Here is a 23,330-nt window from a genome sequence, read left to right on the forward strand (position 1 = left end):
GGGGGAGAAAAATGTGCTATATTTGCATTCAATGAATGATTTCTGGTTCTTTTGCCTTTATTGTCTTCGAAAATAGATTCAAGAACCCACGTACCACCCCTAATGCAGAAATGGTTTGGTCTTTGATTAAGGCGCCAAATAACACGGCACTATAGAGATCTTGCAGTCACGTGACCGGAAAGTACACAACCCCCATCTTGTCGGTCAAAAACACCGCTGAATACTGCTGCACTCGTGTACAGAATGGATCAGTTTCAACCGACGGACTACACGGCTCATTTTTCTAATGAACAGATAACTAGATATATGTCTAAAATAAACGATCTACAGATTTGTGACCCTTATGGCTTACTGGACGGAGTTTTCACGACCGGATTTTGAACTGCCAGCGGAATACCCGGACGTGTATAATTACCTCATCAACTTTCCCTCGCTGTTCAGTGGTGAAGCACTGCGTGCTTATAAATCTCTGCACAGTTATCTTTACAGAAATTCAGGATTTGTCAGCGACTCAGATGTGGCATCTTGTAAACAAAATAATCCTCATTGGACGGGTAAGTCACTTAAGTATTGAGTATAGCACTGACCAGCCGATTATAGAATAGAATAAGGTAATTCCAAATCGTCCGTGTTGTTTACATGGATCTGGCGTTGGAGAGGTAGAGGCTTGGCAGTGGAGATTTGAGTGGCTGTTTGTATGTGTATATGTATGTGGCAATCATATCCAAATGTTTTAGGCACGCTTGCTGAGCTGCGCTGAGCTGGACTCCGGTTAGCTGAAAGCCCGTGGAACGCTGCCTCTTGTTAATTAAACCTTATTTTGTTGGAAATCATCCCGTGTAGATACGACGGCATGTGAAATTGCCAGCTAGATAGAGTTTAATGTAATGAATGGGCTATAAATGGGGTGTTTTGAGGTTAGTCTGTTGCAAAACATTAAACTTTCGCTTAGACTGGATACTCTTCAAACAATTCCCTTGCTCAAGTGAAAAATGATAGGCCTGTATGAAAAGCGCAATTAATGAAAGTAGCCTAACAAGCCCTAAATGAATAAAACAACCTCTGTTTTATTGTTGTTGCTTACACGTTAAGATTTTGAAATCTTCTCGGTCCAGTTCTATATCCAGGGAACGTTGTAATCCTTTTGGTTTATCCGTAATAAACGTGTCAGCCCCCAGGTCAGATAGGCTAATGTTACGTGGTTGGGAGGGTGTCAATTTTTTTTGTAACATTCTAAATCGAGTACGGAAAGGACGTTTATGAAAAACAAGACAAAAAATACACTGAAAAACTCACTGTACACATCACTAGTGGTGATGCTTCTATGTTCAGATTTTGGGAAAGCCATAACTCCGTTCTCATTGAGGCCCAGTTCCATCCCGTAAACAATCATTTTGGTTTATCAACTACCTGCGCTCAACCATGTCACAGGAGAGGCTCAATGGGCTGGCTATGCTCTCTATAGAGCGCGAACTTGCAAAGAAGCTGGACTTCAATGACCTTATTGACGACTTTGCCACAGCAAAAGTCCGGCGCATTGCATTTCGCACCTGAATAGTTGCAGACTAAGGAAATGTTCAAACTGTAAATATGTTGAAATGTTGAAATAAAATGGTTGACTGTTATAATGGGCTTGGAATACCTGTTATTAAAGGGTTGGAGTGAATGGAGACTGTGAAAAGAGGGGTTGGGTGTGGGTGGTTGCTGTGTGGCGATGTGCGTGCGCGCATATGTGTGTGTGTGTGTGTGTGTGTGGGGGGGGGGGGGGGGGGCACTCAGATTATTTTGTCCCGGGCCCAGCCAAAGCTGTCAACGGCCCTGCCTCTGAGTCACTCATATATGACTCATTCTGCAAACTTAACTGTGGCATTTAATTGATGAACAATTCTGTCCTTAGCATAAATGGCCTACATCGCCTTCTGTAATGTACAGGGCAGCATTTGTGTGAATTCATACCTCGCAGGTGTATCCGCCCAGGTAATCGGTACAGGTTGCACCGTTGTGACATGGGTTTGGCATACACTCATCAACCTGCTCCTGGCAGTAACTGCCCATGTAGCCTGCCTGGCACCGGCACAGGTGTGTGCTGCCTGCGTCTACACACTGGCCTCCGTTACGGCACAGAGCTGCCACAGTTATACCTGGAGAGAAAAGACGAATGGGCCGACAGAAACACTGTAAAACATTTCAGATTGGTTTCACTTGGAAATGCAAGTTCACCTGCTGCATTGAAGATGCACGTTAACTCAATGTGATGATTGTCTTTGTTTCAACTCAGAAAATTAGTCAAGACAACTAAAGCCTTGGTCACAACCGGCCGTACGTGCTCCTACGGCCGGTCTACGTGCAAAAAACGCAAGAAACGCATGGAGGGCGCGCGTGTGACGTGCTGATTTTCGAGCCGTAGACCGGCCGCAGAGGTTCTTTGTCATGTCAAACAAACTCTACGGGCGCTTACGTTTTTTTCAGGTTGCAAGACAAACTTACGGCCAACGTGCGTCTTTCTCCAAGAACAAAAATAAAACGCAGCGATTTGGGAAACGCCAAAAATCGCACGGCCAAAAAATCGTACGTCCGGTTGTGACCTAGGCCTAAGTAGTTCGAGTCTAACCTTTGAAAACTTGTACAGATTAGTTCAAATTAAAACACTTTTCAGAGCTCACCGAGTTAAAGATTAAAAGTAAGCGGACATAACTAAACAAGGCTGAAATGTTTTACAGCGAAGAGAAAGAATAGGGCAGAGTGTGAGTTTATTAGTACTGCATTGTGAGAGATCACAGACGCTTAGAGACCTCTCTCTCTCTCACACACACATTCTCTCTTTGCCTTACCTTGCTGTTGAGCAGCAACCTCACAGCTGACACTGGGCACATCGCAGTAGATCCCAGTCCAGCCACTGGCACACTGACACGTGAAAGAAGAACCCTGCTGCCAACACGAGCCTCCATTTTTACAGGGAGAGGAATCACACCAGCGCACCAGGCTCTGGAAATCCACACACAAAGATACAGACATGTTTAATAAACTGACATTCATAACAATCCCCTTTTTTCATCTTCTTTAATATCCACATACTCCACAACCTGAACTTTTGCAGTACAAATGTATGATTGTTTGTGATGCTAATAATGAACACTGTGTTGATTTGAAAATAAAATACACACATTCAACAAATAATTTAGGGCCTGGGGAAACATTATTTAGAGAAAATGCTCATGTGTTATATTGCATCATGGAAAAATACTTCAATTACGACTGAGGGAAGGGCCAGACGGGAAAATATTTGGCTTGAGGTCATACCGTGCGGACCAATTGCAGCGAGGTCCGTATAAATAACCCAGAGCCAAATATTTTCCCATCCGGCCCGACCCAAGTCAGTCAATAAGCTTTTTATCATTTGACCTTTTTTAACTAACATACAAAGTGGAAAACAATGAACAGCAGTGTGCAAAAAACGAACCAATCAATTTTATTAGAACTTTCAGGATGTTTATCATGACTGTTGTTGTTGTCGTCAAGGTAGCGTCGAATACTTTGTGAACAGGAAGACAAAGTGTCAGGTTTGTAGTCTAAATTTCCTTTTTTCTTCGCTTGTCAAAGCTGTCTAGCTCCTTAGAGGGGATGACATGTCTCTTTCCTCCTTAACTTCAGCAAGAAATCTTTTGAAAACGTTCATGTTGGAGTTTATTTACAGTGTTTTCTTGTTGTTGTCCTTGTCTAAACGAGTGAATTTCTTTGCTCGAAAGCACCTTTTATTTTTCTCATTTTCTTTGACAATTTCAGCTTGTTCAATTACGTCTGTGTCTGATAAATCATCTGGATAATACAATTCACTTTCACTGTGCTCAGTTGTGTTGTCATTTTTCAAAGTAACAATTCAGAACAAAAAGAAAATGGTGGAAGTGAGGGAAACGGGTCCGGGGCTGCATACGGCTTTTTCCAGACTGGATTCAAAAATTCGTGTCTGCCCAGTCATGTGACTTTTCCCAATGGTTTTATTAAGAGTGCACACGTGGGTCCATATGGGTCATGTCAGTCCTGTGCGCCTTGGCGCGTGCACCTGAAGGCGCGCCTAGGGCTGCACGCGCGCTGTGAACAAGGCGCACCTGTCCTCAATCAGTGAACTAAATGTTGGGCTATTTAAGGACTGCGCTGAAGGCAACGCGAGGCGAAGTATTACGCCACGTTCTGTGTGCATTCCCGAGCCTTGTTTCCCATCCTTGTTTTCCTGGTTTCTCAACTCCTGTTCCTGGTCCTCATTTTGCCTCCGATATCCCGTTTGTGCCTCGATCGACCTTTTGCCTGTTTTCGTGTTTATGACCTTGCCTGCTGATTTGGACTGTTTGCTGTTGTGTGCGTTTCCTGCACTTCTTGTATAGATCGCACTGTATAATAATAAACATCTCTGCGCTTACATCCGCCTCTCTCGTGCACTTGACAGGTCATATGATAAATTGTAAATATTATACAATTCAGCAATGATATTGCTTTTGATTGGTCATTGGGCTGCTTTTGTCATACAACCTTAATCACAGTTAGTCCCCCTATGAGAATATATATATATATATATATATATATATATATATATATATATATATATATATATATTAGTGCTGTCAAGCGATTAAAATATTTAATCGCGATTAATGTCGCGACTGTCATAGTTAACTCGCGATTAATCACAATTTAATCGCACATTTTTGTCACATGAAAAACCATTGTAATTCTCTTATCACCATAAAAAAGTGAATGGGCTTGCTCACCGTTCGAACTACGGGGGTACACGGGGGATCCGAGATCCCCTGAAACAGACATGAGATCCCTTGAAAACATGATTTGGGAAATGTTGGGGGGTCTCTAAAATATTGGCAAAATGATGTTTATTGACATAGCAATCGTGTGTAACGGGAAGCATTTGCATATCCGAAGTGAGCGCGCGATGGAGATCCGCGCTCTGAGACAAGCGCAAGCACCCCCCCCCCCCCCCAAGGGAAAAAAAGGGACCCCCCCGAAAATATCGGCATAGTTCGAACACTGGTTGTACCAATGTTTTTTTTTTATTGCAGAGCATAACACGTCTTGTCACAGCCACTGCAAAGTGGAGCTGGAGCCGCCGATGGGAAAACGAAACCTAAGCCGAGCACCGTGGCTCTTCGGGGGAGGGCAGAGGACTCTGGCTGTGCGGGGCGTGGCATCATGTCACAGAGCGTTAATCTCGCGATAAAAAAATTATCGCCGTTAAAATTGAGTCAAGTTAACGCTTTAATAACGCGACATTTTTGACAGCACTAATATATATATATATATATATATATATATATATATATATATGTATATATATATATATATATATATATATATATATATATATATATATATATAAAGGTCTATAAATAAAAATATTCATTAAATGTTCTACGTTCATGCAAATCTGCATCCAAAAACAGCTGAAGCTAATATGAAATAAGAAGTTGGAGTATATTTTTTATATATATATATATACACATATATATATATATATATATATATATATATATATATATATGTGTGTGTGTGTGTATGTGCACATATACCTGGCAGTTGGTGCCTGTGTAGCCATGTGGGCAGGTGCACTTGTAGGTGCCGTAGCCGTCTTGGCATGTGCCACCATTAAGACATGGGCCTGAGTCACACTCGTTTACGTCATGTTGGCAGTAGCTGCCCGTGAAACCGGGCAGACAGACGCATGAGAACGAGTTCATCCCATCCACACATGTACCACCGTTGAAGCAGGAGCTGCATACACATATGGGGTTATGCTGCTGTGTATAAAATGTGTTTTATTTCATCAACAAAGTTTTAGCATAAGTGAGGAGAAAAGAATGAAGACAGGATTGTTTATTCATATTTACACATCTAGTATGTATTGATGGGTGTGTGTTTGTGTGTGTGCATGCTACCTCTCAGTACAGTCAGGTGTGTTGATCTCACAGTTGATGCCACTGAATCCGGCTGGGCAGCTGCAGGTATAGCTGTTCACACAGTCTGTGCAGTTCCCCCCATTGCGGCAGGGGGCGCTCACACACTCATCGATGTCCTCAGTGCAACGCTCACCACGGAATCCGGCCACACACACGCATGTGAAGCCGTTCACACGGTCCAAACACACACCACCGTTGCTGCAGGGGTCTGACAGAGAGAGAGAGAGAGACAGGGAGATTAACAATCAATCAGGCAAGATTTTACCTTTACTTTGAGTGCATACGATGTGTGTGTGCTCAGGGCGCTTTGCGGTGTATGTGTGTATCTTACTAGGAGTGCAGTCGTCGATGTCAGTCTCACACAGGTCTCCTGTGAATCCTGGGTTACATCGGCACTGGAAGCCACCCATTGAGTTCACGCACACTCCGCCATTGCGGCACGGGGACTTCACACACTCGTTGACGTCCACTTCACATGTCTGACCTGCAGAAGAAGTAAAAGATTGTAAGAATGATAAAGATGATGGCGACATCATTAAAGTGCATATTCTGGACCAATTTCGTGTTTTTTTTTATATGAAAGTATGTCCCTTTACACACTCATCCAGAAGGGTAATTTTGCACAAGGCCATCTGTCTACAGCAGAACAAAATAAAATAATAAAACACATCTGGAAAAATCCCAAGGGAGTCTGGAGCCAGATTCGTGACGTCACCTGCGGAAGCGCCAGCAGGCTGCGCGAGCTTGCACAGTTTCAGTGCACAGCCTGTGTAGACCAAGCGCTCCCATTTCTCTCTCATTGTCCGATCTTTTGGAAAACGATGAGTACTAATCCCATCAAGATTGGTGTTGCTACACCCTCCTACCATACATCTGTTAACCATTTTAATAATTACGCGATAACGTTGAAGAAATTTGCAGAAAACCACCAGGCCGTTTTCTCATAAACAAACCAGCGCTGATGTAGGATTCAGAAGGAGGCGTCCCGCACGTGACGTCATGAAAATCAATGTTCCCCGGGAAATCCAAACGCCAAGTTTTTTCAGAGGCGGACCAATTCGCCTCAAATGTCTTGATTTCAACTGAATTTTTCTGGTATTGCACAAGGTAAAAAAATTGCACAAAATGCAAAATGTGACAGATATTTGACCCAAGTTTAATATAAAATAGGAGAATTACATTGCTCTTGCTCCTGAATTTACCCGTGATATGCACTTTAAAACACTTAATAAAGATGGTTCTTTGACCCATACATGTGCATGCTTACCTTGCCAGCCAGCTGGGCAAGCACAGGAGAAGCTCTGGTAGTCCTCAGACTCACGACACACACCTCTGTTCTTACATGGGCGTGTGGAACATGGAGCTAACACACTCTCACACAGCTCGCCTAGGCCACACAAATACACAAAAACCATTTTAATATACTTAACACACTACAATGCCCACAAATTCACATACACGTTCACTTCTCACACATACACATTGTTAAACAGCACTATTATTTCCTTGACACTTTCCAGGCACACAATATAGTGGTCAGCAATTTCCTGCAATTCTGAGCTTCCTCCTTAACAGGAAATAGGAAGCAGAAATGCAGGAAATGTACCCAAAGTTCCCACTCTGATAAAAGGCGCAAAAGGATGTTCATGCAAACACAAACACAACAAAGCACCAGACAAGGCCGTGTGAAGCAGACTGAAGGATGCCTGTGCATTTGTGTTTGTGTGTGAATGAAGAACAATGAGCGAGGTGGAATGTGCGTGGCTTTTGTACCTGTATAGGGCAGCAAGCAGTTGCACTTATATCCAGCTACGTCGTCAATACAGGTGCCCTGGTTCAGGCAGGGGTTGGATGCACACTCGTTGATGTTAGTCTGGCAATTAGGACCTGCAACAGATATTGAAGATTACAAAAATACATCTACAGTACCAGTCAAAAGTTTGGAAACACCTTCAAATTCGATGTTTTTATTTATTTATTTTTTCCTACATTATAAATTAATACTGAAGTCATCCAGACTATGCAGCAACACGTAAGGAATCATTTAGTAAACTTTAAAATGTTAATCAAACTAAAATATGTTTTAGATTTTAGATTCTTCAAAGTAGGCACCTTTTGCTTTGATTACAGCTTTGCACACTCTTGAGATTCTCTCAATCAGCTTCATGAGGTAATCACTCGAAATGGTTTTCCAACAGTCTTGAAGGAGTTCCCAGAGGTGCTGAGCACTCGTTGGCTGCTTTGCCTTCGCTCTGCGGTCCAACTCATCCCAAACTTTTTCGGACTGACTGACCTTCATTTCTTAAAGTAATGATGGACTGTCGTTTTTCTTTACTTAGTTGAGTACATACATGTCAACCTATACAGAATGTCCGTATTTTATATGGATTTGATTCAATAAACGTAGTATACGGGCGTATAAATAAAGTTATACGGATTCTTTAAAAAAACTTCAATATTTATTTAGAGCTATAATCAATTCCCACGATGATAAAAGAGCGCATAACATTTACAAACGTACTGTACACCACAGACAGCCAGTAAAGAGTCTTATGAAATCGCGCGTTATCTTGTGGTAGCGAGACGTCGTTCCACTTTTGATCATGCGCACACCGCATTGCGAGAATCCCGCCAACCGGGAAGTCATAGACATATAAACATAGACGCCGCCTTCTGCGTAGAATCACACGTCATCCTCGACGCCATATTGGATGTGGCAAAGTGGAGATTCTTCAACTGTCTCTAGTATAGCGTCTAGACATTAGCCGAGAATGCCTCATTCATGTGCTGCGTTTAACTGTACCAACAGGTTTACCGTCCAAACGAGATCACATGGGATTACCTTTCAGAGGTGAGACTAGAAAAATACTTTTCATTGTATTTGGTCATTATAATGTAATTTTACGAACAGATTTTCCTGACTTTTGGCCCTTTTCCACTACCCTTTTTCAGCTCACTTCAGCTCACTTCAGCTCACTTCAGCCTGACACGGCTCGCGTTTCGACTACCAAAAAACAGCACGACTCAGCTCGCTTCAGCCCTGCTTAGCCCCTAAAACTCGCACGGTTTTGGAGTGGGGCTGAAGCGAGCCAAAGCGAGCCGAGTGAGGCTAGGGGTGTGAGGAGACACTCCCCTGTGCACTGATTGGTGAGGAGGAGTGTCCTCACATGCCCACACACGCCCTGCGAGCACGCTGGAATCTGTAAACACTGCAAACCCGGAAGGAGAAGAATTACGAATTACGAGAATTTCTGAAGCCTTATGCGCCTCGCCTCATCTATACGCTCTTGCCAGTATCTGTTGGCGTTGTCGGTGACAACAAGCCACAGCACCAAGACCAGCAACACTAACGACTCCATGTCCTCCATGTTTATTGTTTACTATCTGGGTTGTGAGACTACCGCTTAAAAGCTCACTGATGTCACTGTTTGCGCTGCTTAACGACATCACCTGACATCCACCCACTTTCGCTAACTCCACCCAATGTGTCCACCCACTTCCAGCCAGCACGGTTCAGCGCGGTTGTAGTCGAAATGCAACTCCAACAGCCCCGCTCAGCTCGACTCAGCCCAACTCAGCACGGCACGGCTCAGCCCAACTCAGCCGCGTTGGTAGTGGAAAAGCGGCATTTGTGGCTAATATGAAGTCTCGTGCATAATAGCCGCTCGGTGAAACCTGTCTCCAAACAACAAAGTATTTCCTTCGTAACTACGCTGATAACACTTTGTGTTTTTGTCAAACATTGGAGCTTTGTATTCATTCTGAAGGTTTATTGTTATTAATGTTGAATAAAAGTAACTGGGATATATCATTGTTAATTATCATTCAAATTTTAGGTAAATTATTTTAATTTGCATCTTATACGGATTTTATAAGGGAAATACGGATTTTGGAGGTTGGTTATACAGGTTTGATTGACCAAAGGTTGACATGTATGTGAGTAGTTCTTGGCATAATATGGATTAGAACAGTACTCAAATAGGGCCATTCACTGTATACCAACTCTACCTCTTCACAACACAACTGATGGTCTCAAACACATTAAAAGGTCAAGAAATTAACTCTTGACAAGGCACAGCTGTAAACTGAAAGCCATTCCAGGTGACTACCTCGTAAAGCTGACTGAGAAAATGCCAAGCTGTGCAAAGCTGTCATCTAAGCAAAAGGTGCCTGCTTTGAAGAATCTAAAATATAAAACATATTCTGGTTTGATTAACACTTTTTTGTTTACCAAATAATTCCATAGATATTTCTTCATAATGTCGATGACTTTAGTATTAATCTACAATTCAGAAAATTTTAAAATACTGAAAAACCACTGAATTATAGGCATTTCCAAACTTTTGACTGGTACTGTACATATAGAACCACACACAAACAGGGGTCCAGAATTAGAGACACATGCTCACCTGTGAATCCTGCTCTGCAGCTGCAGATGTAGCCATTGGTCATGTCTCGGCATGTTCCACCATTTACACACGGGTTGGACAAACACTCGTTCACGTTCAGGTCACAGTTACGGCCCGTCCAGCCTGGCTCACATGTGCACACATAGCTGTAAGGACAAAAAATGACTGAGTACGAGCAAGAGTGTGTGACTCATTAAGGCATGCCATGTGTATCATTCCAAACCAAATGCTCCACAACTTTTAAGGAATTCCTAAAAGTCGGCAAAAGAAAATTGGATTTATTCTGTTTCCATTAATTACTCAAAATCAAAAGAGTGGCAGCCAAAAACACACAGTCACTGAGAAACCGACTTGCAATTAATTATTCAGTAAATCTCTATTCGTCATATCTTTTTGATCCATAAACAAACTTTTCCACCTCACTATTTTTTGCAATAAATGAGTGGGATTTTTGCTTCACTAATGACGGCTCCTAATATAGTGTGAATATAGTCTCATCTCATTATCTCTAGCCGCTTTATCCTTCTACAGGGTCGCAGGCAAGCTGGAGCCTATCCCAGCTGACTACGGGCGAAAGGCGGGGTACACCCTGGACAAGTCGCCAGGTCATCACAGGGCTGACACATAGACACAGACAATCATTCACACTCACACCTACGGTCAATTTAGAGTCACCAGTTAACCTAACCTGCATGTCTTTGGACTGTGGGGGAAACTGGAGCACCCGGAGGAAACCCACGCGGACACGGGGAGAACATGCAAACTCCGCACAGAAAGACCCTCGCTGGCCCCGGGGCTCGAACCCAGGACCTTCTTGCTGTGAGGCGACAGCGCTAACCACTACACCACCGTGCCGCCCGTGAATATAGTATAAAGTAAATATAAAGCAATATGATTTTGTAACTGAGTCTGAACACTGATTCAAATGTGTCATGAACAGTTTCTGACGTATAATTTCAGTGGTTCTTAAACAATAATATACTTTGTTTGGAGTGTTTGTGAGAAAGGGAGACGTACGCATTGGCCTGGTGCTGACAGGTGCCGTGGATGCAGGGGTTGCTGGCACACTCGTCGTGCTGCGAGAGGCACATGGAGTCGTGGAAGCCATCGGGGCAGATGCAAGTGAACGAGTTCACGCCATCCACACAGGTGCCACCGTTACGGCATGGGTTCGGCATGCAGTCATCGATGTTAATGTTACATGTCGCTCCTGAAATAGACAAAGGCAAGCAGAGGAATTAAATTGATTAGAAAAAGAAACTTAATTACATACAGTCCAAAGACATGCAGTTAGGATAACATGGGGCAGCAGGTTGGGCTGAAGTGCCCTTGAGCAGGGCACCTAACCCAAAACTGCACCTAACCCAAAATAGCTGCCCACTGCTCTGGGTATGTGTGTGTGCTCATTGCTCACTTGTGTGTGTTCGCTGCCTCAGATGGGTTAAATGCAGAGGTTAAATTTCACTGTGTGCTGAAGTCTGTGCTTGAGTGTACATGTGACAAATAAAGGCTTCTTGGCTTGGCTTGGCTTTGTAAGACCAGGAAGTAACCCAGGAGGTGAATTTATTTAACTTTCAATACTTTTCTACATCAAGTTTCAGTATAAAAGCCTTTGTGTTTGTGTGTGTGTACTCTGAGGATGTTGAACAGCTGGGGAAGGACAGGCCATGTGAATGACAGACCTTGCGAATGACAAAGACAGAACCGCCACCTCCCTTCCCTTTCTTGCTTCGATGGGGGAGGTGGTGTCCCGTAAAGCGACGTTTATAAACACAAAGGAGGCAGCCATATTTCACACATGACCAAGTAACAATTACTACCCCACCCCCTAATTACCTCCCCCCCCCCCGCCACCACCACCTCTGTGGACAGACAGTGTCACCTAACCGCCTGCCTCTGCTACAACAATGGCCCTTTATCCCCACAACTCTTCTAGCTCCCTCCCAACACACATTATGCCATTCTTCTTTCGAAGTTTTTCAAGTGTGTGTGTGAGAGAGGGGGATGCCAGCTGAGATACAGCATCCTGGGACAGGTGAGAGCTTAAGAGGACATCAGTGCAAAGCACACAGGTGCGTGTTTGTGTCCCAGTTAGAAAAGGGCGTCTCTGTCCTCAAATGTTATCTGACACCAAAGCCGGGCACCACGCTCACCACCTGTTACACACAAATACACACAAAGATTCTTACCTGTGTATCCAGGCTCACACAGGCACTCATATCCGTTGATCTTGTCGATGCATTTGCCAAAGTCACATGGGTTACTTTTGCAGTCATCCACATTGATCTCACAGTTCCGACCTGCACGTGCAACATGAGTTAGAGGGTATACTGACTAGTGTGTGTGTGTGTGAGAGAGAGAGAGAAATACCTGTGGTTCCTTTAGGGCAGCTACAGATATAGGAGTTATCCCGGTTTAGGCAGGTACCCCCATTACGGCACGGTTGACTCAAACACTCGTTGATGTTGATCTCACACAGGCGGCCAGCATATCCGGGGCGACAAGCACACGTGAAGGAAGCCACGCCGTCCTTACACACTCCGTAGTGGCAAGGGTTTGAGGCACACTCGTTGATATCTATCTCACACATAGAGCCTATGAAACCTGCAGAAAAAGAGAGAGAAAAAAAAGATGATTAAGATGATTTAAAAAGTGTATTAACGCATGTGCGTAATTGTGTGTATACCTACCTTCTTTGCACTTGCAGGTGTATTTGTTTGGCCCGTCAGTGCACTTGGCTCCGTTCTGGCATGGCGTGCTTGCACACTCGTCTACATCCACTTGGCACAGGTTCCCAGAGAATCCTGAGAAACAAAATATGTGTTACAGTTCTCCTCATACCGCCTCACTTTGTCTCTGCTCCAATATATGCGTTTCTCTTCCTATCCAGCCTCCGTGTTCCCTCTCCTCTGTCCTCTACCAACAATCTCCAGTAAAACCCGATGCACATAAATAAAGCAAGCTGTCCAGTCATGTACAAAAATCTGATGAGCTGAGAAATGGTCCAATGATTTAGATGAGCAAGCAGCTCAGAAGCAGTTACCTTTAGGACACTCGCAATGGAAAGAGTTGACCTTGTCAATGCATTTGCCATTGTTGACACAAGGCTGGGAGGCGCAGTCATCTGTATTGATCTGGCAAAACACACCTTCATACCCTACATACACAAAGTTTTGAAAAATGGTTAAAAAAAAAGACGAAATGATAAATAGACAGCTTACGAAACGGAAACCCTACACACCAAGCACTTGTGTTTCGGTACGATCCTCACCTGGCATGCAAATGCAGTGAAAACCACCAATTTGATCAAGACAGGTGGCATCGTTCTGACATGGGTTAGACTTGCACTCGTTCACGTCCATTTCACAGCGTGGCCCCTCATAGCCTTGGAGGCACTTGCACTGGAATGAGCCCTTGGTGTTCAGACATCGGCCTCCGTGCTCACATGGATTGGCCCCTGAACAAAAACACACACCATTCATAAATATCAGCCAATCACAGAACAGTTTCTCTCTGCATTTCAAGTCCGACCTCATGGAAATCTCGCCCCTGTGCCTGGCTAATAAACTGTACTGTGACTGGCTTTTACCAAGGGAGCACTCGTCAATGTCCTGGTTGCAGGCAGAGCCGGTGTAGCCAGGAGGGCAGGTGCAGATGGCCATGCCATTGACAGGGTTGGTGTCGCAGTTGGAGCCTTTTTGACATGGATTACTGATGCACGCATCATCCAGATGACACAGCAGACCTGCAAATAAATAACAAAATGAAAAGTTAACGTGCCTGTGGATAGGATTTGCAGCTGCATTCTCATTGAATAAATCTCACACACACACACTCACCGGTACGCCCATGTGGGCACTCGCAGTAGAATGATGCGACGCGGTCGTGACATGTGGCTCCATGGTAGCAGGCTGCACTGGCGCAGTCATCAATGTTCTCACTGCAGTCATCGCCTGTCCAGCCATTCACACACACGCAGTGGAAGCCGCCCACTGTATTGTGACAAGTGCCACCATTGTGGCAAGCATTTGGGGACAGCTCGCACTCGTCCACGTCTTCTGTGCAGTACTGACCTGTATGTGAGTGTTGAGATTAAAGGTTATGTATCAGAGTAGTGGAGATTTCATACAAATGTACTTAGAACACTGAAATGTATTTATTGCCACTGATGCAGATGTGATATTAATTGTGTGTGGCATTATTTCACATTACGTTTACTGCTGTGTATTCGAGTATACCTTTAGATGTGCCATGTTCATCATAGCACACGCCATGTAGCAGTGCGTAGGAATGTGTAACACTTTTTAGGATTAGTGTTATCTAATACCCTGTACATATATATGTTATTTACCAGCTGGGAGGTCCGTCTTGTGAAATACCGTGACCGAGGTCTTGAAAATACTGAGTGAGGCCCTCTGGGCCGAGGTCAGTATTCAAGGCCGAAGTCACGGTATTTCACCATACGGACCGACCTTAAGCTGGTAAATAATATATTTATTTTTTTCTTTACCAAATTCTAACAGAAAACGAGAGCGCCCGAAAGGGAAAACCAAGCTGAGCCGCCATTTTAAATCCTCATTCACGGCTGTAATGAAAATGGCTTCCTCCTCGGTATACAACTGCACTTCCATGTAGGGATGGCGAAAACTAAAAAAAATCTTGACCGACCACTGAGCCTCATTAGCCAGTTAAAGTCGGTTAACCTATGAGTTTAAACAGGGATGCAAACAGCGTGCCTTTTTCACGGCTCGTGCAGATCCGATTTTTTTTTTTTGGGGGGGGGCGTTGGAGTGTCTGAATAATTTAATCAGAGTAAATTCTGTATTAAAATTACTACATAAGCAAATGCCGTTACAGTCCATGAAAAAGCCGTGAAAAAGTCGGCATCTGTGCCTTTAGTTTGTGTGGAGAGATATGATCTGCAATAACATGCATTGTTGGCTACAGACCGAAACATACTTTCAGAATGCACTGGCCAAGGCAGGACTAAACTTGATGTGCCTTCTAATAATAATTAAAAAAAAAAAACAGAATAGTAATTTGTAAGCTAAAAAGCCTGTGTCTACACGTTTGGTGCGTTCATGTGCTATGGGAATTATGGTAAATACCAAACGCCGACATGGAAAGCACACATGAACGCCCCCTCTTGTGGTATTTTCCACTGGGCAACTCGTAGAAAATTTTGATACACGAGTTGCCGAGATGAGATGAACTTTAACCTTTTCAACATGGCGGCGAGCGGTACAAGACACTTGAATGGTAAGCATTGTACGCTACTAAAGTTTTTTTTTTTACTAGTACTAGTGGCTAGTTTTTGGTGTCTATGCAATGTTGCGTCATTAACAAGTGTAATATAATACGTTAGAAATCCGTTTCCTTTAAAAATGTGTTATGGTTTGTTTTTACCTATCCAGAGCAGACGCTATTGCTAACAATAGCTAACTAACTATTGCTAACTAGCAGTCCGCGTCCTTTGTCAACAACAACAAAAGCATGTGAACACAACTCACTGGTAAATACCACTTCCCAACTGGAAAATATCATCTTCCCATAGCACATTTTTTTCTTTCGCCGAGTGGCAGCTGTGTTCAACTGGGGCAGGACATGACTGAATGGGTGTTTCTGATTTGTCAGCTGTCTTTAACTGGGGCGGGAGGGCGGGACATGACTGAATGGGTGTTTCTGATTTGTCAGCTGTCTTTAACTGGGGCGGGAGGGCAGGACATGACTGAATGGGTGTTTCTGATTTGTCAGCTGTCGTCCTTACACCACATGGCATGGCCCAAGCGTTTACAACACAGAATTCCAGGTTCTCTGCTCCAAAATTGGCAGCTTCAAAATGATTGATTTTTTTTTTTCACCGACAACCAAAAAAAAAAATTAACCGGTTGACGTTGATTCGGTCAACCACCGGTCAAACGGTCATCGGTTAACATCCCTACTTCCATGTAGGGTTGGGTACCGAAACTCGGTACAGGTATGGCACCGGGGCGAACATCAACGGTAGTAATCAGTCCGAAATACAACATGAATTTCGGTGCCTCATTTCGGTGCCACAAAATACACAGCTGCGCCCTCTGGTGTTCACTGTTAACAGCGGCACCGTATTCAGTAGGCCTACACACTCAGCAGGCAGAAAGGTCAAGATGTCTCAAGCAAAACGTTCCAAAGTATGGTTACATTTTACAAGAAAGGATGCTGAATCTTCCACGTGCAACAAACGTTTGAGGACATTTTCGTGCAAAAGCGGGAACACGTCAAATTTAATGAAACATTTGGTCGCACATGAAATCCATCTAAAGGCCGAAGCTTGCACCGTTTTTGACAGCCTCCGTGAACGTGACCCTATAGCAAGTACATCGGAAGCATCCAACGTGGGAGTCCCTATGCCCAGCCCAAGCAATGGAGCTCCCAGCCCAGCTAGCGTAGACATACTGGATGATGATAATAGCAGCATTTGCTCTTCAGGTGAGTATTTTTTTTTAACACTGCTAAACAATTGATGCATGCCAATTCCTATTGTTAAATGTAGGCGTAAATGTTTCGAGTAGCACAGATGCAGTCTCACAGCTTGTGTGAAAATGCGTTTGTCAGGCTGGCAGGTTAGCTAAGTCATATTTGATGAGCAAGTGTTGTACACGTTAAGAAGGCACAACGAATCAATCGCATTAAATGCGTTCAACTCTGGTTGTAAGCCTATGAAATGTTGCCGTTTAGTCGGTAGCAAAAAACAGCTTAGCATATGAATAACGATAGTCCTAAATGCGGAGTTTATGAGAACAGCATTACGTGGCATGTTCAAAATAAATTAATGAATTAACTGATATTTTAAATGAATTTATATTTTGTGGTCTTTCTAGTTACGCCTTTCATTTCATGGAACATTTGGCATTTCATTATCCTGTTCCATGTGCACTGGCATTGCTAGTCATTAGAATAAGTTAATGTACTGTACAGTTGTGTACAATTGTTGAAGTACAGTACAATGTGAATTTGTTTTCTTTTATCTTTTTTATTTATTATTTAAGGGATTTAAAGTAATCTGTTGTTGTTCAATTTGACCTTGGACTTTGCCTTAGGAATAAAAAGTCATTGTTTCATTACAAATTCTGAGTGTGCTGCTTTTTTTTTTGAAAGTACCAATTTAAATACCGTTTAGGAACCGGCACCGTTTTGAAAGTATCGATTTGGCACCGGTATCGAATGAAACCCTTTCAATACCCAACCCTACTTCCATGGCAGGAAAAAACCTACATTTTGCCGCCTATGTAGTCCCCTATTTATACAAAACTGAGCCATTCAGGATTCAGCCATGTTTTTGCTCGGCGTTAGCAACAGTCACAGGTTTTTAGTAGTGCTGTCAAAAATGTCGCGTTATTAACGCGTTAACTTGACTCAATTTTAACGGCGATAATTTTTTTATCGCGAGATTAACGCTCTGTGACATGATGCCATGTCCCGCACAGCCAGAGTCCTCTGCCTTCCCCCGAAGAGCCACGGTGCTTGGCTTAGGTTTCGTTTTCCCAGCGCCGGCTCCAGCCCCACTTTGCAGTGGCTGTGACAAGACGTGTTATGCTCTGCAATAAAAAAAAAACACTGGTACAACCAGTGTTCGAACTATGCCAATATTTTCGGGGGGGTCCCTTATTTTCCCTTGGGGGGGGGCTTGCGCTTGTCTCAGAGCGCGGCTCTCCATCACGCGCTCACTTCGGATATGCAAATGCTTCCCGTTACACACGATTGCTATGTCAATAAACATCATTTTGCCAATATTTTAGAGACCCCCCCAACATTTCCCAAATCATGTTTTCAAGGGATCTCATGTCTGTTTCAGGGGATCTCGGATCCCCCGTGTACCCCCGTAGTTCGAACGGTGAGCAAGCCCATTCACTTTTTTATGGTGATAAGAGAATTACAATGGTTTTTCATGTGACAAAAATGTGCGATTAAATTGCGATTAATCGCGAGTTAACTATGACAGTCGCAACATTAATCGCGATTAAATATTTTAATCGCTTGACAGCACTAGTTTTTAGCTTTCTCCTGAAATGTTTTCTTTTATTTCTTCTTCCTCAGGGTAGTAAAACTCACTTTTGCTGTGAACACTGTTGTTATTGCTATCCATGCTGTAAAATTAATGCTATTCTCCTGAGAAATGCTGGCAAAAATTTATAAGATTTTTGATAATCTTATAAATAAATCTTATTTTTAAAAAAAAGATAAACGTTGACAAAAATTGCTACTATGTTTGTTATTGTTGTGAACGAGCGAGTCGCCAGAGGTCCATAACTGGGGTCCGTATCGTAGGATACAGACCCACTCGCCAGCCAATCAGAGCGCAGGATTTGATGGAAACCGGACCGCGAAAAAAATAAACAATGTTATTGCAGTGGCAGGTGTGGTAGGTTTCTTTTTAGTACGGAAACACTGGCACTAGAAACCTAATACCACTAGTTAGTGCAATATCAAGTTCAAGTGGTGGAGTTTGCAGTAGCCCAGGGGGCAGTACTGTCTCCATTATTGTTTCACCGATCACCCTAAAGTTTTTTTTTTTTTTGTCTTCTGAAGGAAACTGCAACAGTTCTATAAAGCACCATAAAACAACCCTACAATGTGGGCCTATTTAAAAAAATTTCAAGTAGAACCGTCTTAAGTGTTGTGTTGTACCTGTCCAGTGTTTGTTACAGTGGCAGTTGTATGTGTTCACCCCATCCATACATCTGCCTCCATTCTCACATGCATGCTGAACACAGTCATCAATATTATGCTCACAATCCTGCCCGGTGAAGCCTGAAGAAAGAGGAAAACAGTGCGTGAATGAATAAACCGACTGAGAGATAGGCTGTGGGAACCTGTGCGTGAGTGTGTGAAAAATTCCCCCCGACCTGGACACAACAGGATTTGTGTGTGGGTGCCGGCAAATACATTTAACTATGGCAATCAAGATGAGCAATGAGGTTAATCATAAACCTAGACACCAAAAGAGCCGTGTTGCACATCAGAGCAACACACTGCTTGTTACATTATAACCACCCACACCCACAATTATTTACACATCTCATTCAAATACCCAGCCGCACTGTATCACTAAGACACACACACACACTTCCTTTACCTGGCAGACAGGTGCAGGCATAGCCGGTGTCACTGGTCTGTGCACATGTGCCCCCATTAGCACACGGAGAAGGCTGGCAGGGCTGGAAGGGACGCTCACAGTGTGTGCCAGCGTACTCAGGTGGGCAGCGGCAACGGTATGAGCCCACCTCATTTATACACATTCCGCTGTTCTGACAGGGTGTGGGAGTCATGGCGCACTCGTTTACGTCCAGGCGGCATGTGGGCCCGTGGAAGCTGGGTGGGCACGTGCAGATAAAGTGAGAGTCGAATGCTGAGCACTGGCCACCATTGGCACAGGGGTTTGACGCGCATGGGTCTGCCTGTAGGCATGTCTTACCTACAACACCAACAGATTTTCACGGTAGTACTGTACAGAAGTCTTAGACACCCTATTTTTTTTCATACAAACTTTGTTACAGATTTCTATTTTATGAATTCTGCATTATCGAGTCAGTACAAAAACATTTTAGATTTCCAAATGTTCGTTTTCCAGCACAAAATTAAATGTTACAGGAAAAAAGTTTGTATCTGAGCAGCATATTACATAAGAGACCACTTTTCACATTAAAAAAAGAAAACACAATGAAGGCGACTGGGTTTTGCTGCAAAATTAAGAAACAAATGTGGCAGTCAAAGTGTCCAGAAGAACTGTGGCTGGTTTTGGAAGACGCTCTGTAAAACCTACAGCTCGTTTCCTTATAAAACTGCACTCATTGGACCTGAGACTACTATTTTTTTTAAAAAAGCAAAGGGTCGTCTCACACCAAATATTGAATTTGTTTCATTTATTATGGCTTACTGCGGTTTATAGTATTTTTTTTAATGTTGAAACATTTCATTTCATTATTTTTAAGCCATTTTTGGTCTACAGCATTTCTTTACATGGGCCTAAGACTTCTGCACAGCACTATATATATATATATATATATATATATATATATATGTATGTATGTATGTATGTACCTGTCCAGCCAGGTGGGCAACGGCAGCTGTAGGTGCTGAGGGTAAGGAGTGAACAGGATCCTCCATTGTGGCACGGTGAGCTCATGCAGGCATGATTGACAGGTGTGAGGCACAGTGGCCCACTGAAACCCAGTGTACAGTCGCATGTAAACTCCACGTCATTGCCCTGCGTGCGTGGGCGACACACACCTCCGTTCCGGCATGGTGATGGACTGCATGGGTTTGGGAACTGACATTGGGCACCTGCGTAGTCCGCAGGACAGCTGAGAGATAAACAGAATAAAACACAGGCACTCAAAAAATATTTTTCCAAGTAACATTGGAAATAAAAAAGTGGAAATAATTTTTGGATTGATTGCTTCGGAGTTTTGAATATAGTAATACCCCTGGAAGTTCAGTTTGAATGTGATGCTGTTTTATTTGTTGTTTTTCACAGTAATTAACCAATAATATAAAAAAAATTAATATAGCTATAGTACGTCTTTACTGGTTATTATCTAGTACGTGCTTGGCATCCATTTTCAATGTCTAGCAAGAATGTTCTCAGGACTGTGTGTGTGCGTGAGCGCGTGTGCGTGCAGCAGGTGTGCGCATTGATGAGTGCAGTTGTGAGGCAGGCCCCTCCCCCTGCTCTCTGCCTCTCCCCTGAACCCTGTTGCTATGGCAAGTGGCGTGAGGTCACCAGGGCTGATCCCCTGAGACAGCACACTCCTCCTGTCATCCCTCCATCCACCCACCAATCCAACTCTCTCCCACCACTCCATCTTTTTTCCCACCGCTGATTGATATATATATATATATTTATATATATATATATATATATATATATATATAATATAATATAATGCGTTTGTGTATCTTTGTTTACTGCTTTAAGTTCCATCACTCTCTCACTCTCACCTCTCTCCTTTTATTTCTTGCTACTTCTGTCAAAGTAGATTTTATTATCTCCTGTAATGTTTTGCACATTCTCTCATTCTCTCCCCCGTCTCTCCAATGATCAGAATTAATCAACATTTCCACCAGTTGCTATACCAGTAAGGATATATACACCTTCCTCAAAATAACTATGTTTAATTTCAGCACTGATTTGGATAAACACTCTTTGTCTCTGTGGCACTGCAGCAGCAGGCGTCTATAGCTTGCCGTGGCAACATGTGTGTGTGTGTGTGTGTCTCTGAACAGATGCAGTGGTGACCTATGACCACATTTGTGACTCCAGGCTACAGCCTTCACAGGGGGCTGGTCTGCCATCTGCTACTGATTGCCCTCAATGTGTGTGTGTTTGTGTCTGAGTCTGTGCATGTGCATGTTCACACCTCCCACATCCTGCTTCGCTGTGTGTAAAAGTGAACAAGAAACTTTCGTTTTCTCCTGTGCTTTCTAAAGCAGAGTGCACAGCACACACGCATACAGTACCTTAAATTCATTCCAGGTTTCTTTGCTGCTGGCAGCCCATATACGCAAACACCCAAAACACACATGTTTACACACAGCAAATGAAACTCCTAAGCTATAAACAAGCCTTAAGGATTGCTAATAAAGAGATCAGATGTACTAGTGATGTTTTACAAAAATGGCGATCGCCATGGCAGCACGGTGGTGTAGTGGTTAGCGCTGTCGCCTCACAGCAAGAAGGTCAGGGTTCGAGCCCCGTGGTCGGCGAGGGCCTTTCTGTGCGGAGTTTGCATGTTCTCCCCGTGTCCGCGTGGGTTTCCTCCGGGTGCTCCGGTTTCCCCCACAGTCCAAAGACATGCAGGTTAGGTTAACTGGTGACTCTAAATTGACCGTAGGTGTGAATGTGAGTGTGAATGGTTGTCTGTGTCTATGTGTCAGCCCTGTGATGACCTGGCGACTTGTCCAGGGTGTACCCCGCCTCTCGCCCGTAGTCAGCTGGGATAGGCTCCAGCTTGCCTGCAACCCTGTAGAACAGGATAAAGCGGCTAGAGATAATGAATGAGACGATCGGCATTCAAGACGGGAAAAAAAATCCCCAGAACTTAGAATGGATCACATCCTGAGTTTCCCATAGCTCTCATCATCTGTTAAATAACCTCCCGTACCATGAACCACTATAGTATTCCTTTAAGAAATCAGAGAAGTCTGAGTTTTTCATTCAAAATTAGAAACAGAAAATAGGCCTGCACATAAGGGCCTAACATACTCCATAGGTTTTTACTCCATAAATTTGAAAAGTGTATCGACAAAGATCTGATCTCTGATCAGGTATATTTGGGACAAATAATAGGAGACTGAAAATGTGTTCCAGCCTACATTTGCGTTTCTTCGAAAACCAGATGCACTAAAGAACAAGCAGTAATACAAAAGGAAATTAATGCAAGGTCAGCGCAGGGAAAGCGAGGCCTTATCTTCCATGGGGCTGTTTGGGGTGAAGGGGGAAACTCGTTTCAACACTGAGGAACCAGGATGCTGAAGCAGTGAATTTTGATGCTACGTTTATCCATGGTAACATTGTTTCACTGTTTCCTTCCAGAACATTTGCTTATTGCATTCACACACACACACACACACACACACACACACACACACACACACACACACACACAATCATGTACCACACTACACCCTTTTGTCCATGGACTAACTGGAACATTACACTGAAGCCTGCACATCTGAATGATGAAAAACTTTCCTGGAGTGCTGATAATGTGGCTGACATGTTAGCCAACAGGTTACACCAGCAGGGGGCGCAAGGAGTGTGCACTAAAGCGAACATGGCTGCTGTCCTTCAGCACTCTCTACAGAAGATACCAGCTTCAGCGCTTTTGTTCAATCTCCAAAACACACACACACCATTCAGTGGGAACTTCAGGGCCATGAAACGATGCAGGAAAGAAGTCACTATTAAGATTTTTTTTTT

At 43.5% G+C, this 23,330-nt stretch overlaps 1 protein-coding gene across 2 annotated transcripts in view; it reads right to left on the minus strand.

Annotated features, from left to right (window-relative positions):
* notch1a (notch receptor 1a) overlaps window positions 1-23,330 on the minus strand; it is a 54,134-nt gene that overhangs the window by 25,157 nt on the left and 5,647 nt on the right. The window contains exons 3-21 of one of the 2 annotated variants that reach the window (XM_060935667.1): window positions 20,450-20,712; window positions 19,485-19,823; window positions 19,037-19,159; window positions 14,209-14,442; window positions 13,959-14,114; window positions 13,641-13,826; window positions 13,413-13,526; window positions 13,060-13,173; window positions 12,740-12,973; window positions 12,559-12,669; window positions 11,387-11,579; window positions 10,370-10,515; window positions 7,734-7,847; window positions 7,228-7,347; window positions 6,292-6,444; window positions 5,940-6,168; window positions 5,574-5,775; window positions 2,832-2,985; window positions 1,957-2,141 (exon numbers count right to left, since the gene is read on the minus strand). In XM_060935667.1, the coding sequence (XP_060791650.1) occupies window positions 1,957-2,141; window positions 2,832-2,985; window positions 5,574-5,775; window positions 5,940-6,168; window positions 6,292-6,444; window positions 7,228-7,347; window positions 7,734-7,847; window positions 10,370-10,515; window positions 11,387-11,579; window positions 12,559-12,669; window positions 12,740-12,973; window positions 13,060-13,173; window positions 13,413-13,526; window positions 13,641-13,826; window positions 13,959-14,114; window positions 14,209-14,442; window positions 19,037-19,159; window positions 19,485-19,823; window positions 20,450-20,712 (3,370 nt within the window). The remainder of the gene's footprint in view (window positions 1-1,956; window positions 2,142-2,831; window positions 2,986-5,573; window positions 5,776-5,939; window positions 6,169-6,291; window positions 6,445-7,227; window positions 7,348-7,733; window positions 7,848-10,369; window positions 10,516-11,386; window positions 11,580-12,558; window positions 12,670-12,739; window positions 12,974-13,059; window positions 13,174-13,412; window positions 13,527-13,640; window positions 13,827-13,958; window positions 14,115-14,208; window positions 14,443-19,036; window positions 19,160-19,484; window positions 19,824-20,449; window positions 20,713-23,330) is intronic. The other variant, XM_060935668.1, reaches the window with a different exon arrangement.

This window comes from Neoarius graeffei, chromosome 12 (assembly GCF_027579695.1).
Source record: "Neoarius graeffei isolate fNeoGra1 chromosome 12, fNeoGra1.pri, whole genome shotgun sequence".
Lineage (NCBI taxonomy): Eukaryota > Metazoa > Chordata > Actinopteri > Siluriformes > Ariidae > Neoarius > Neoarius graeffei.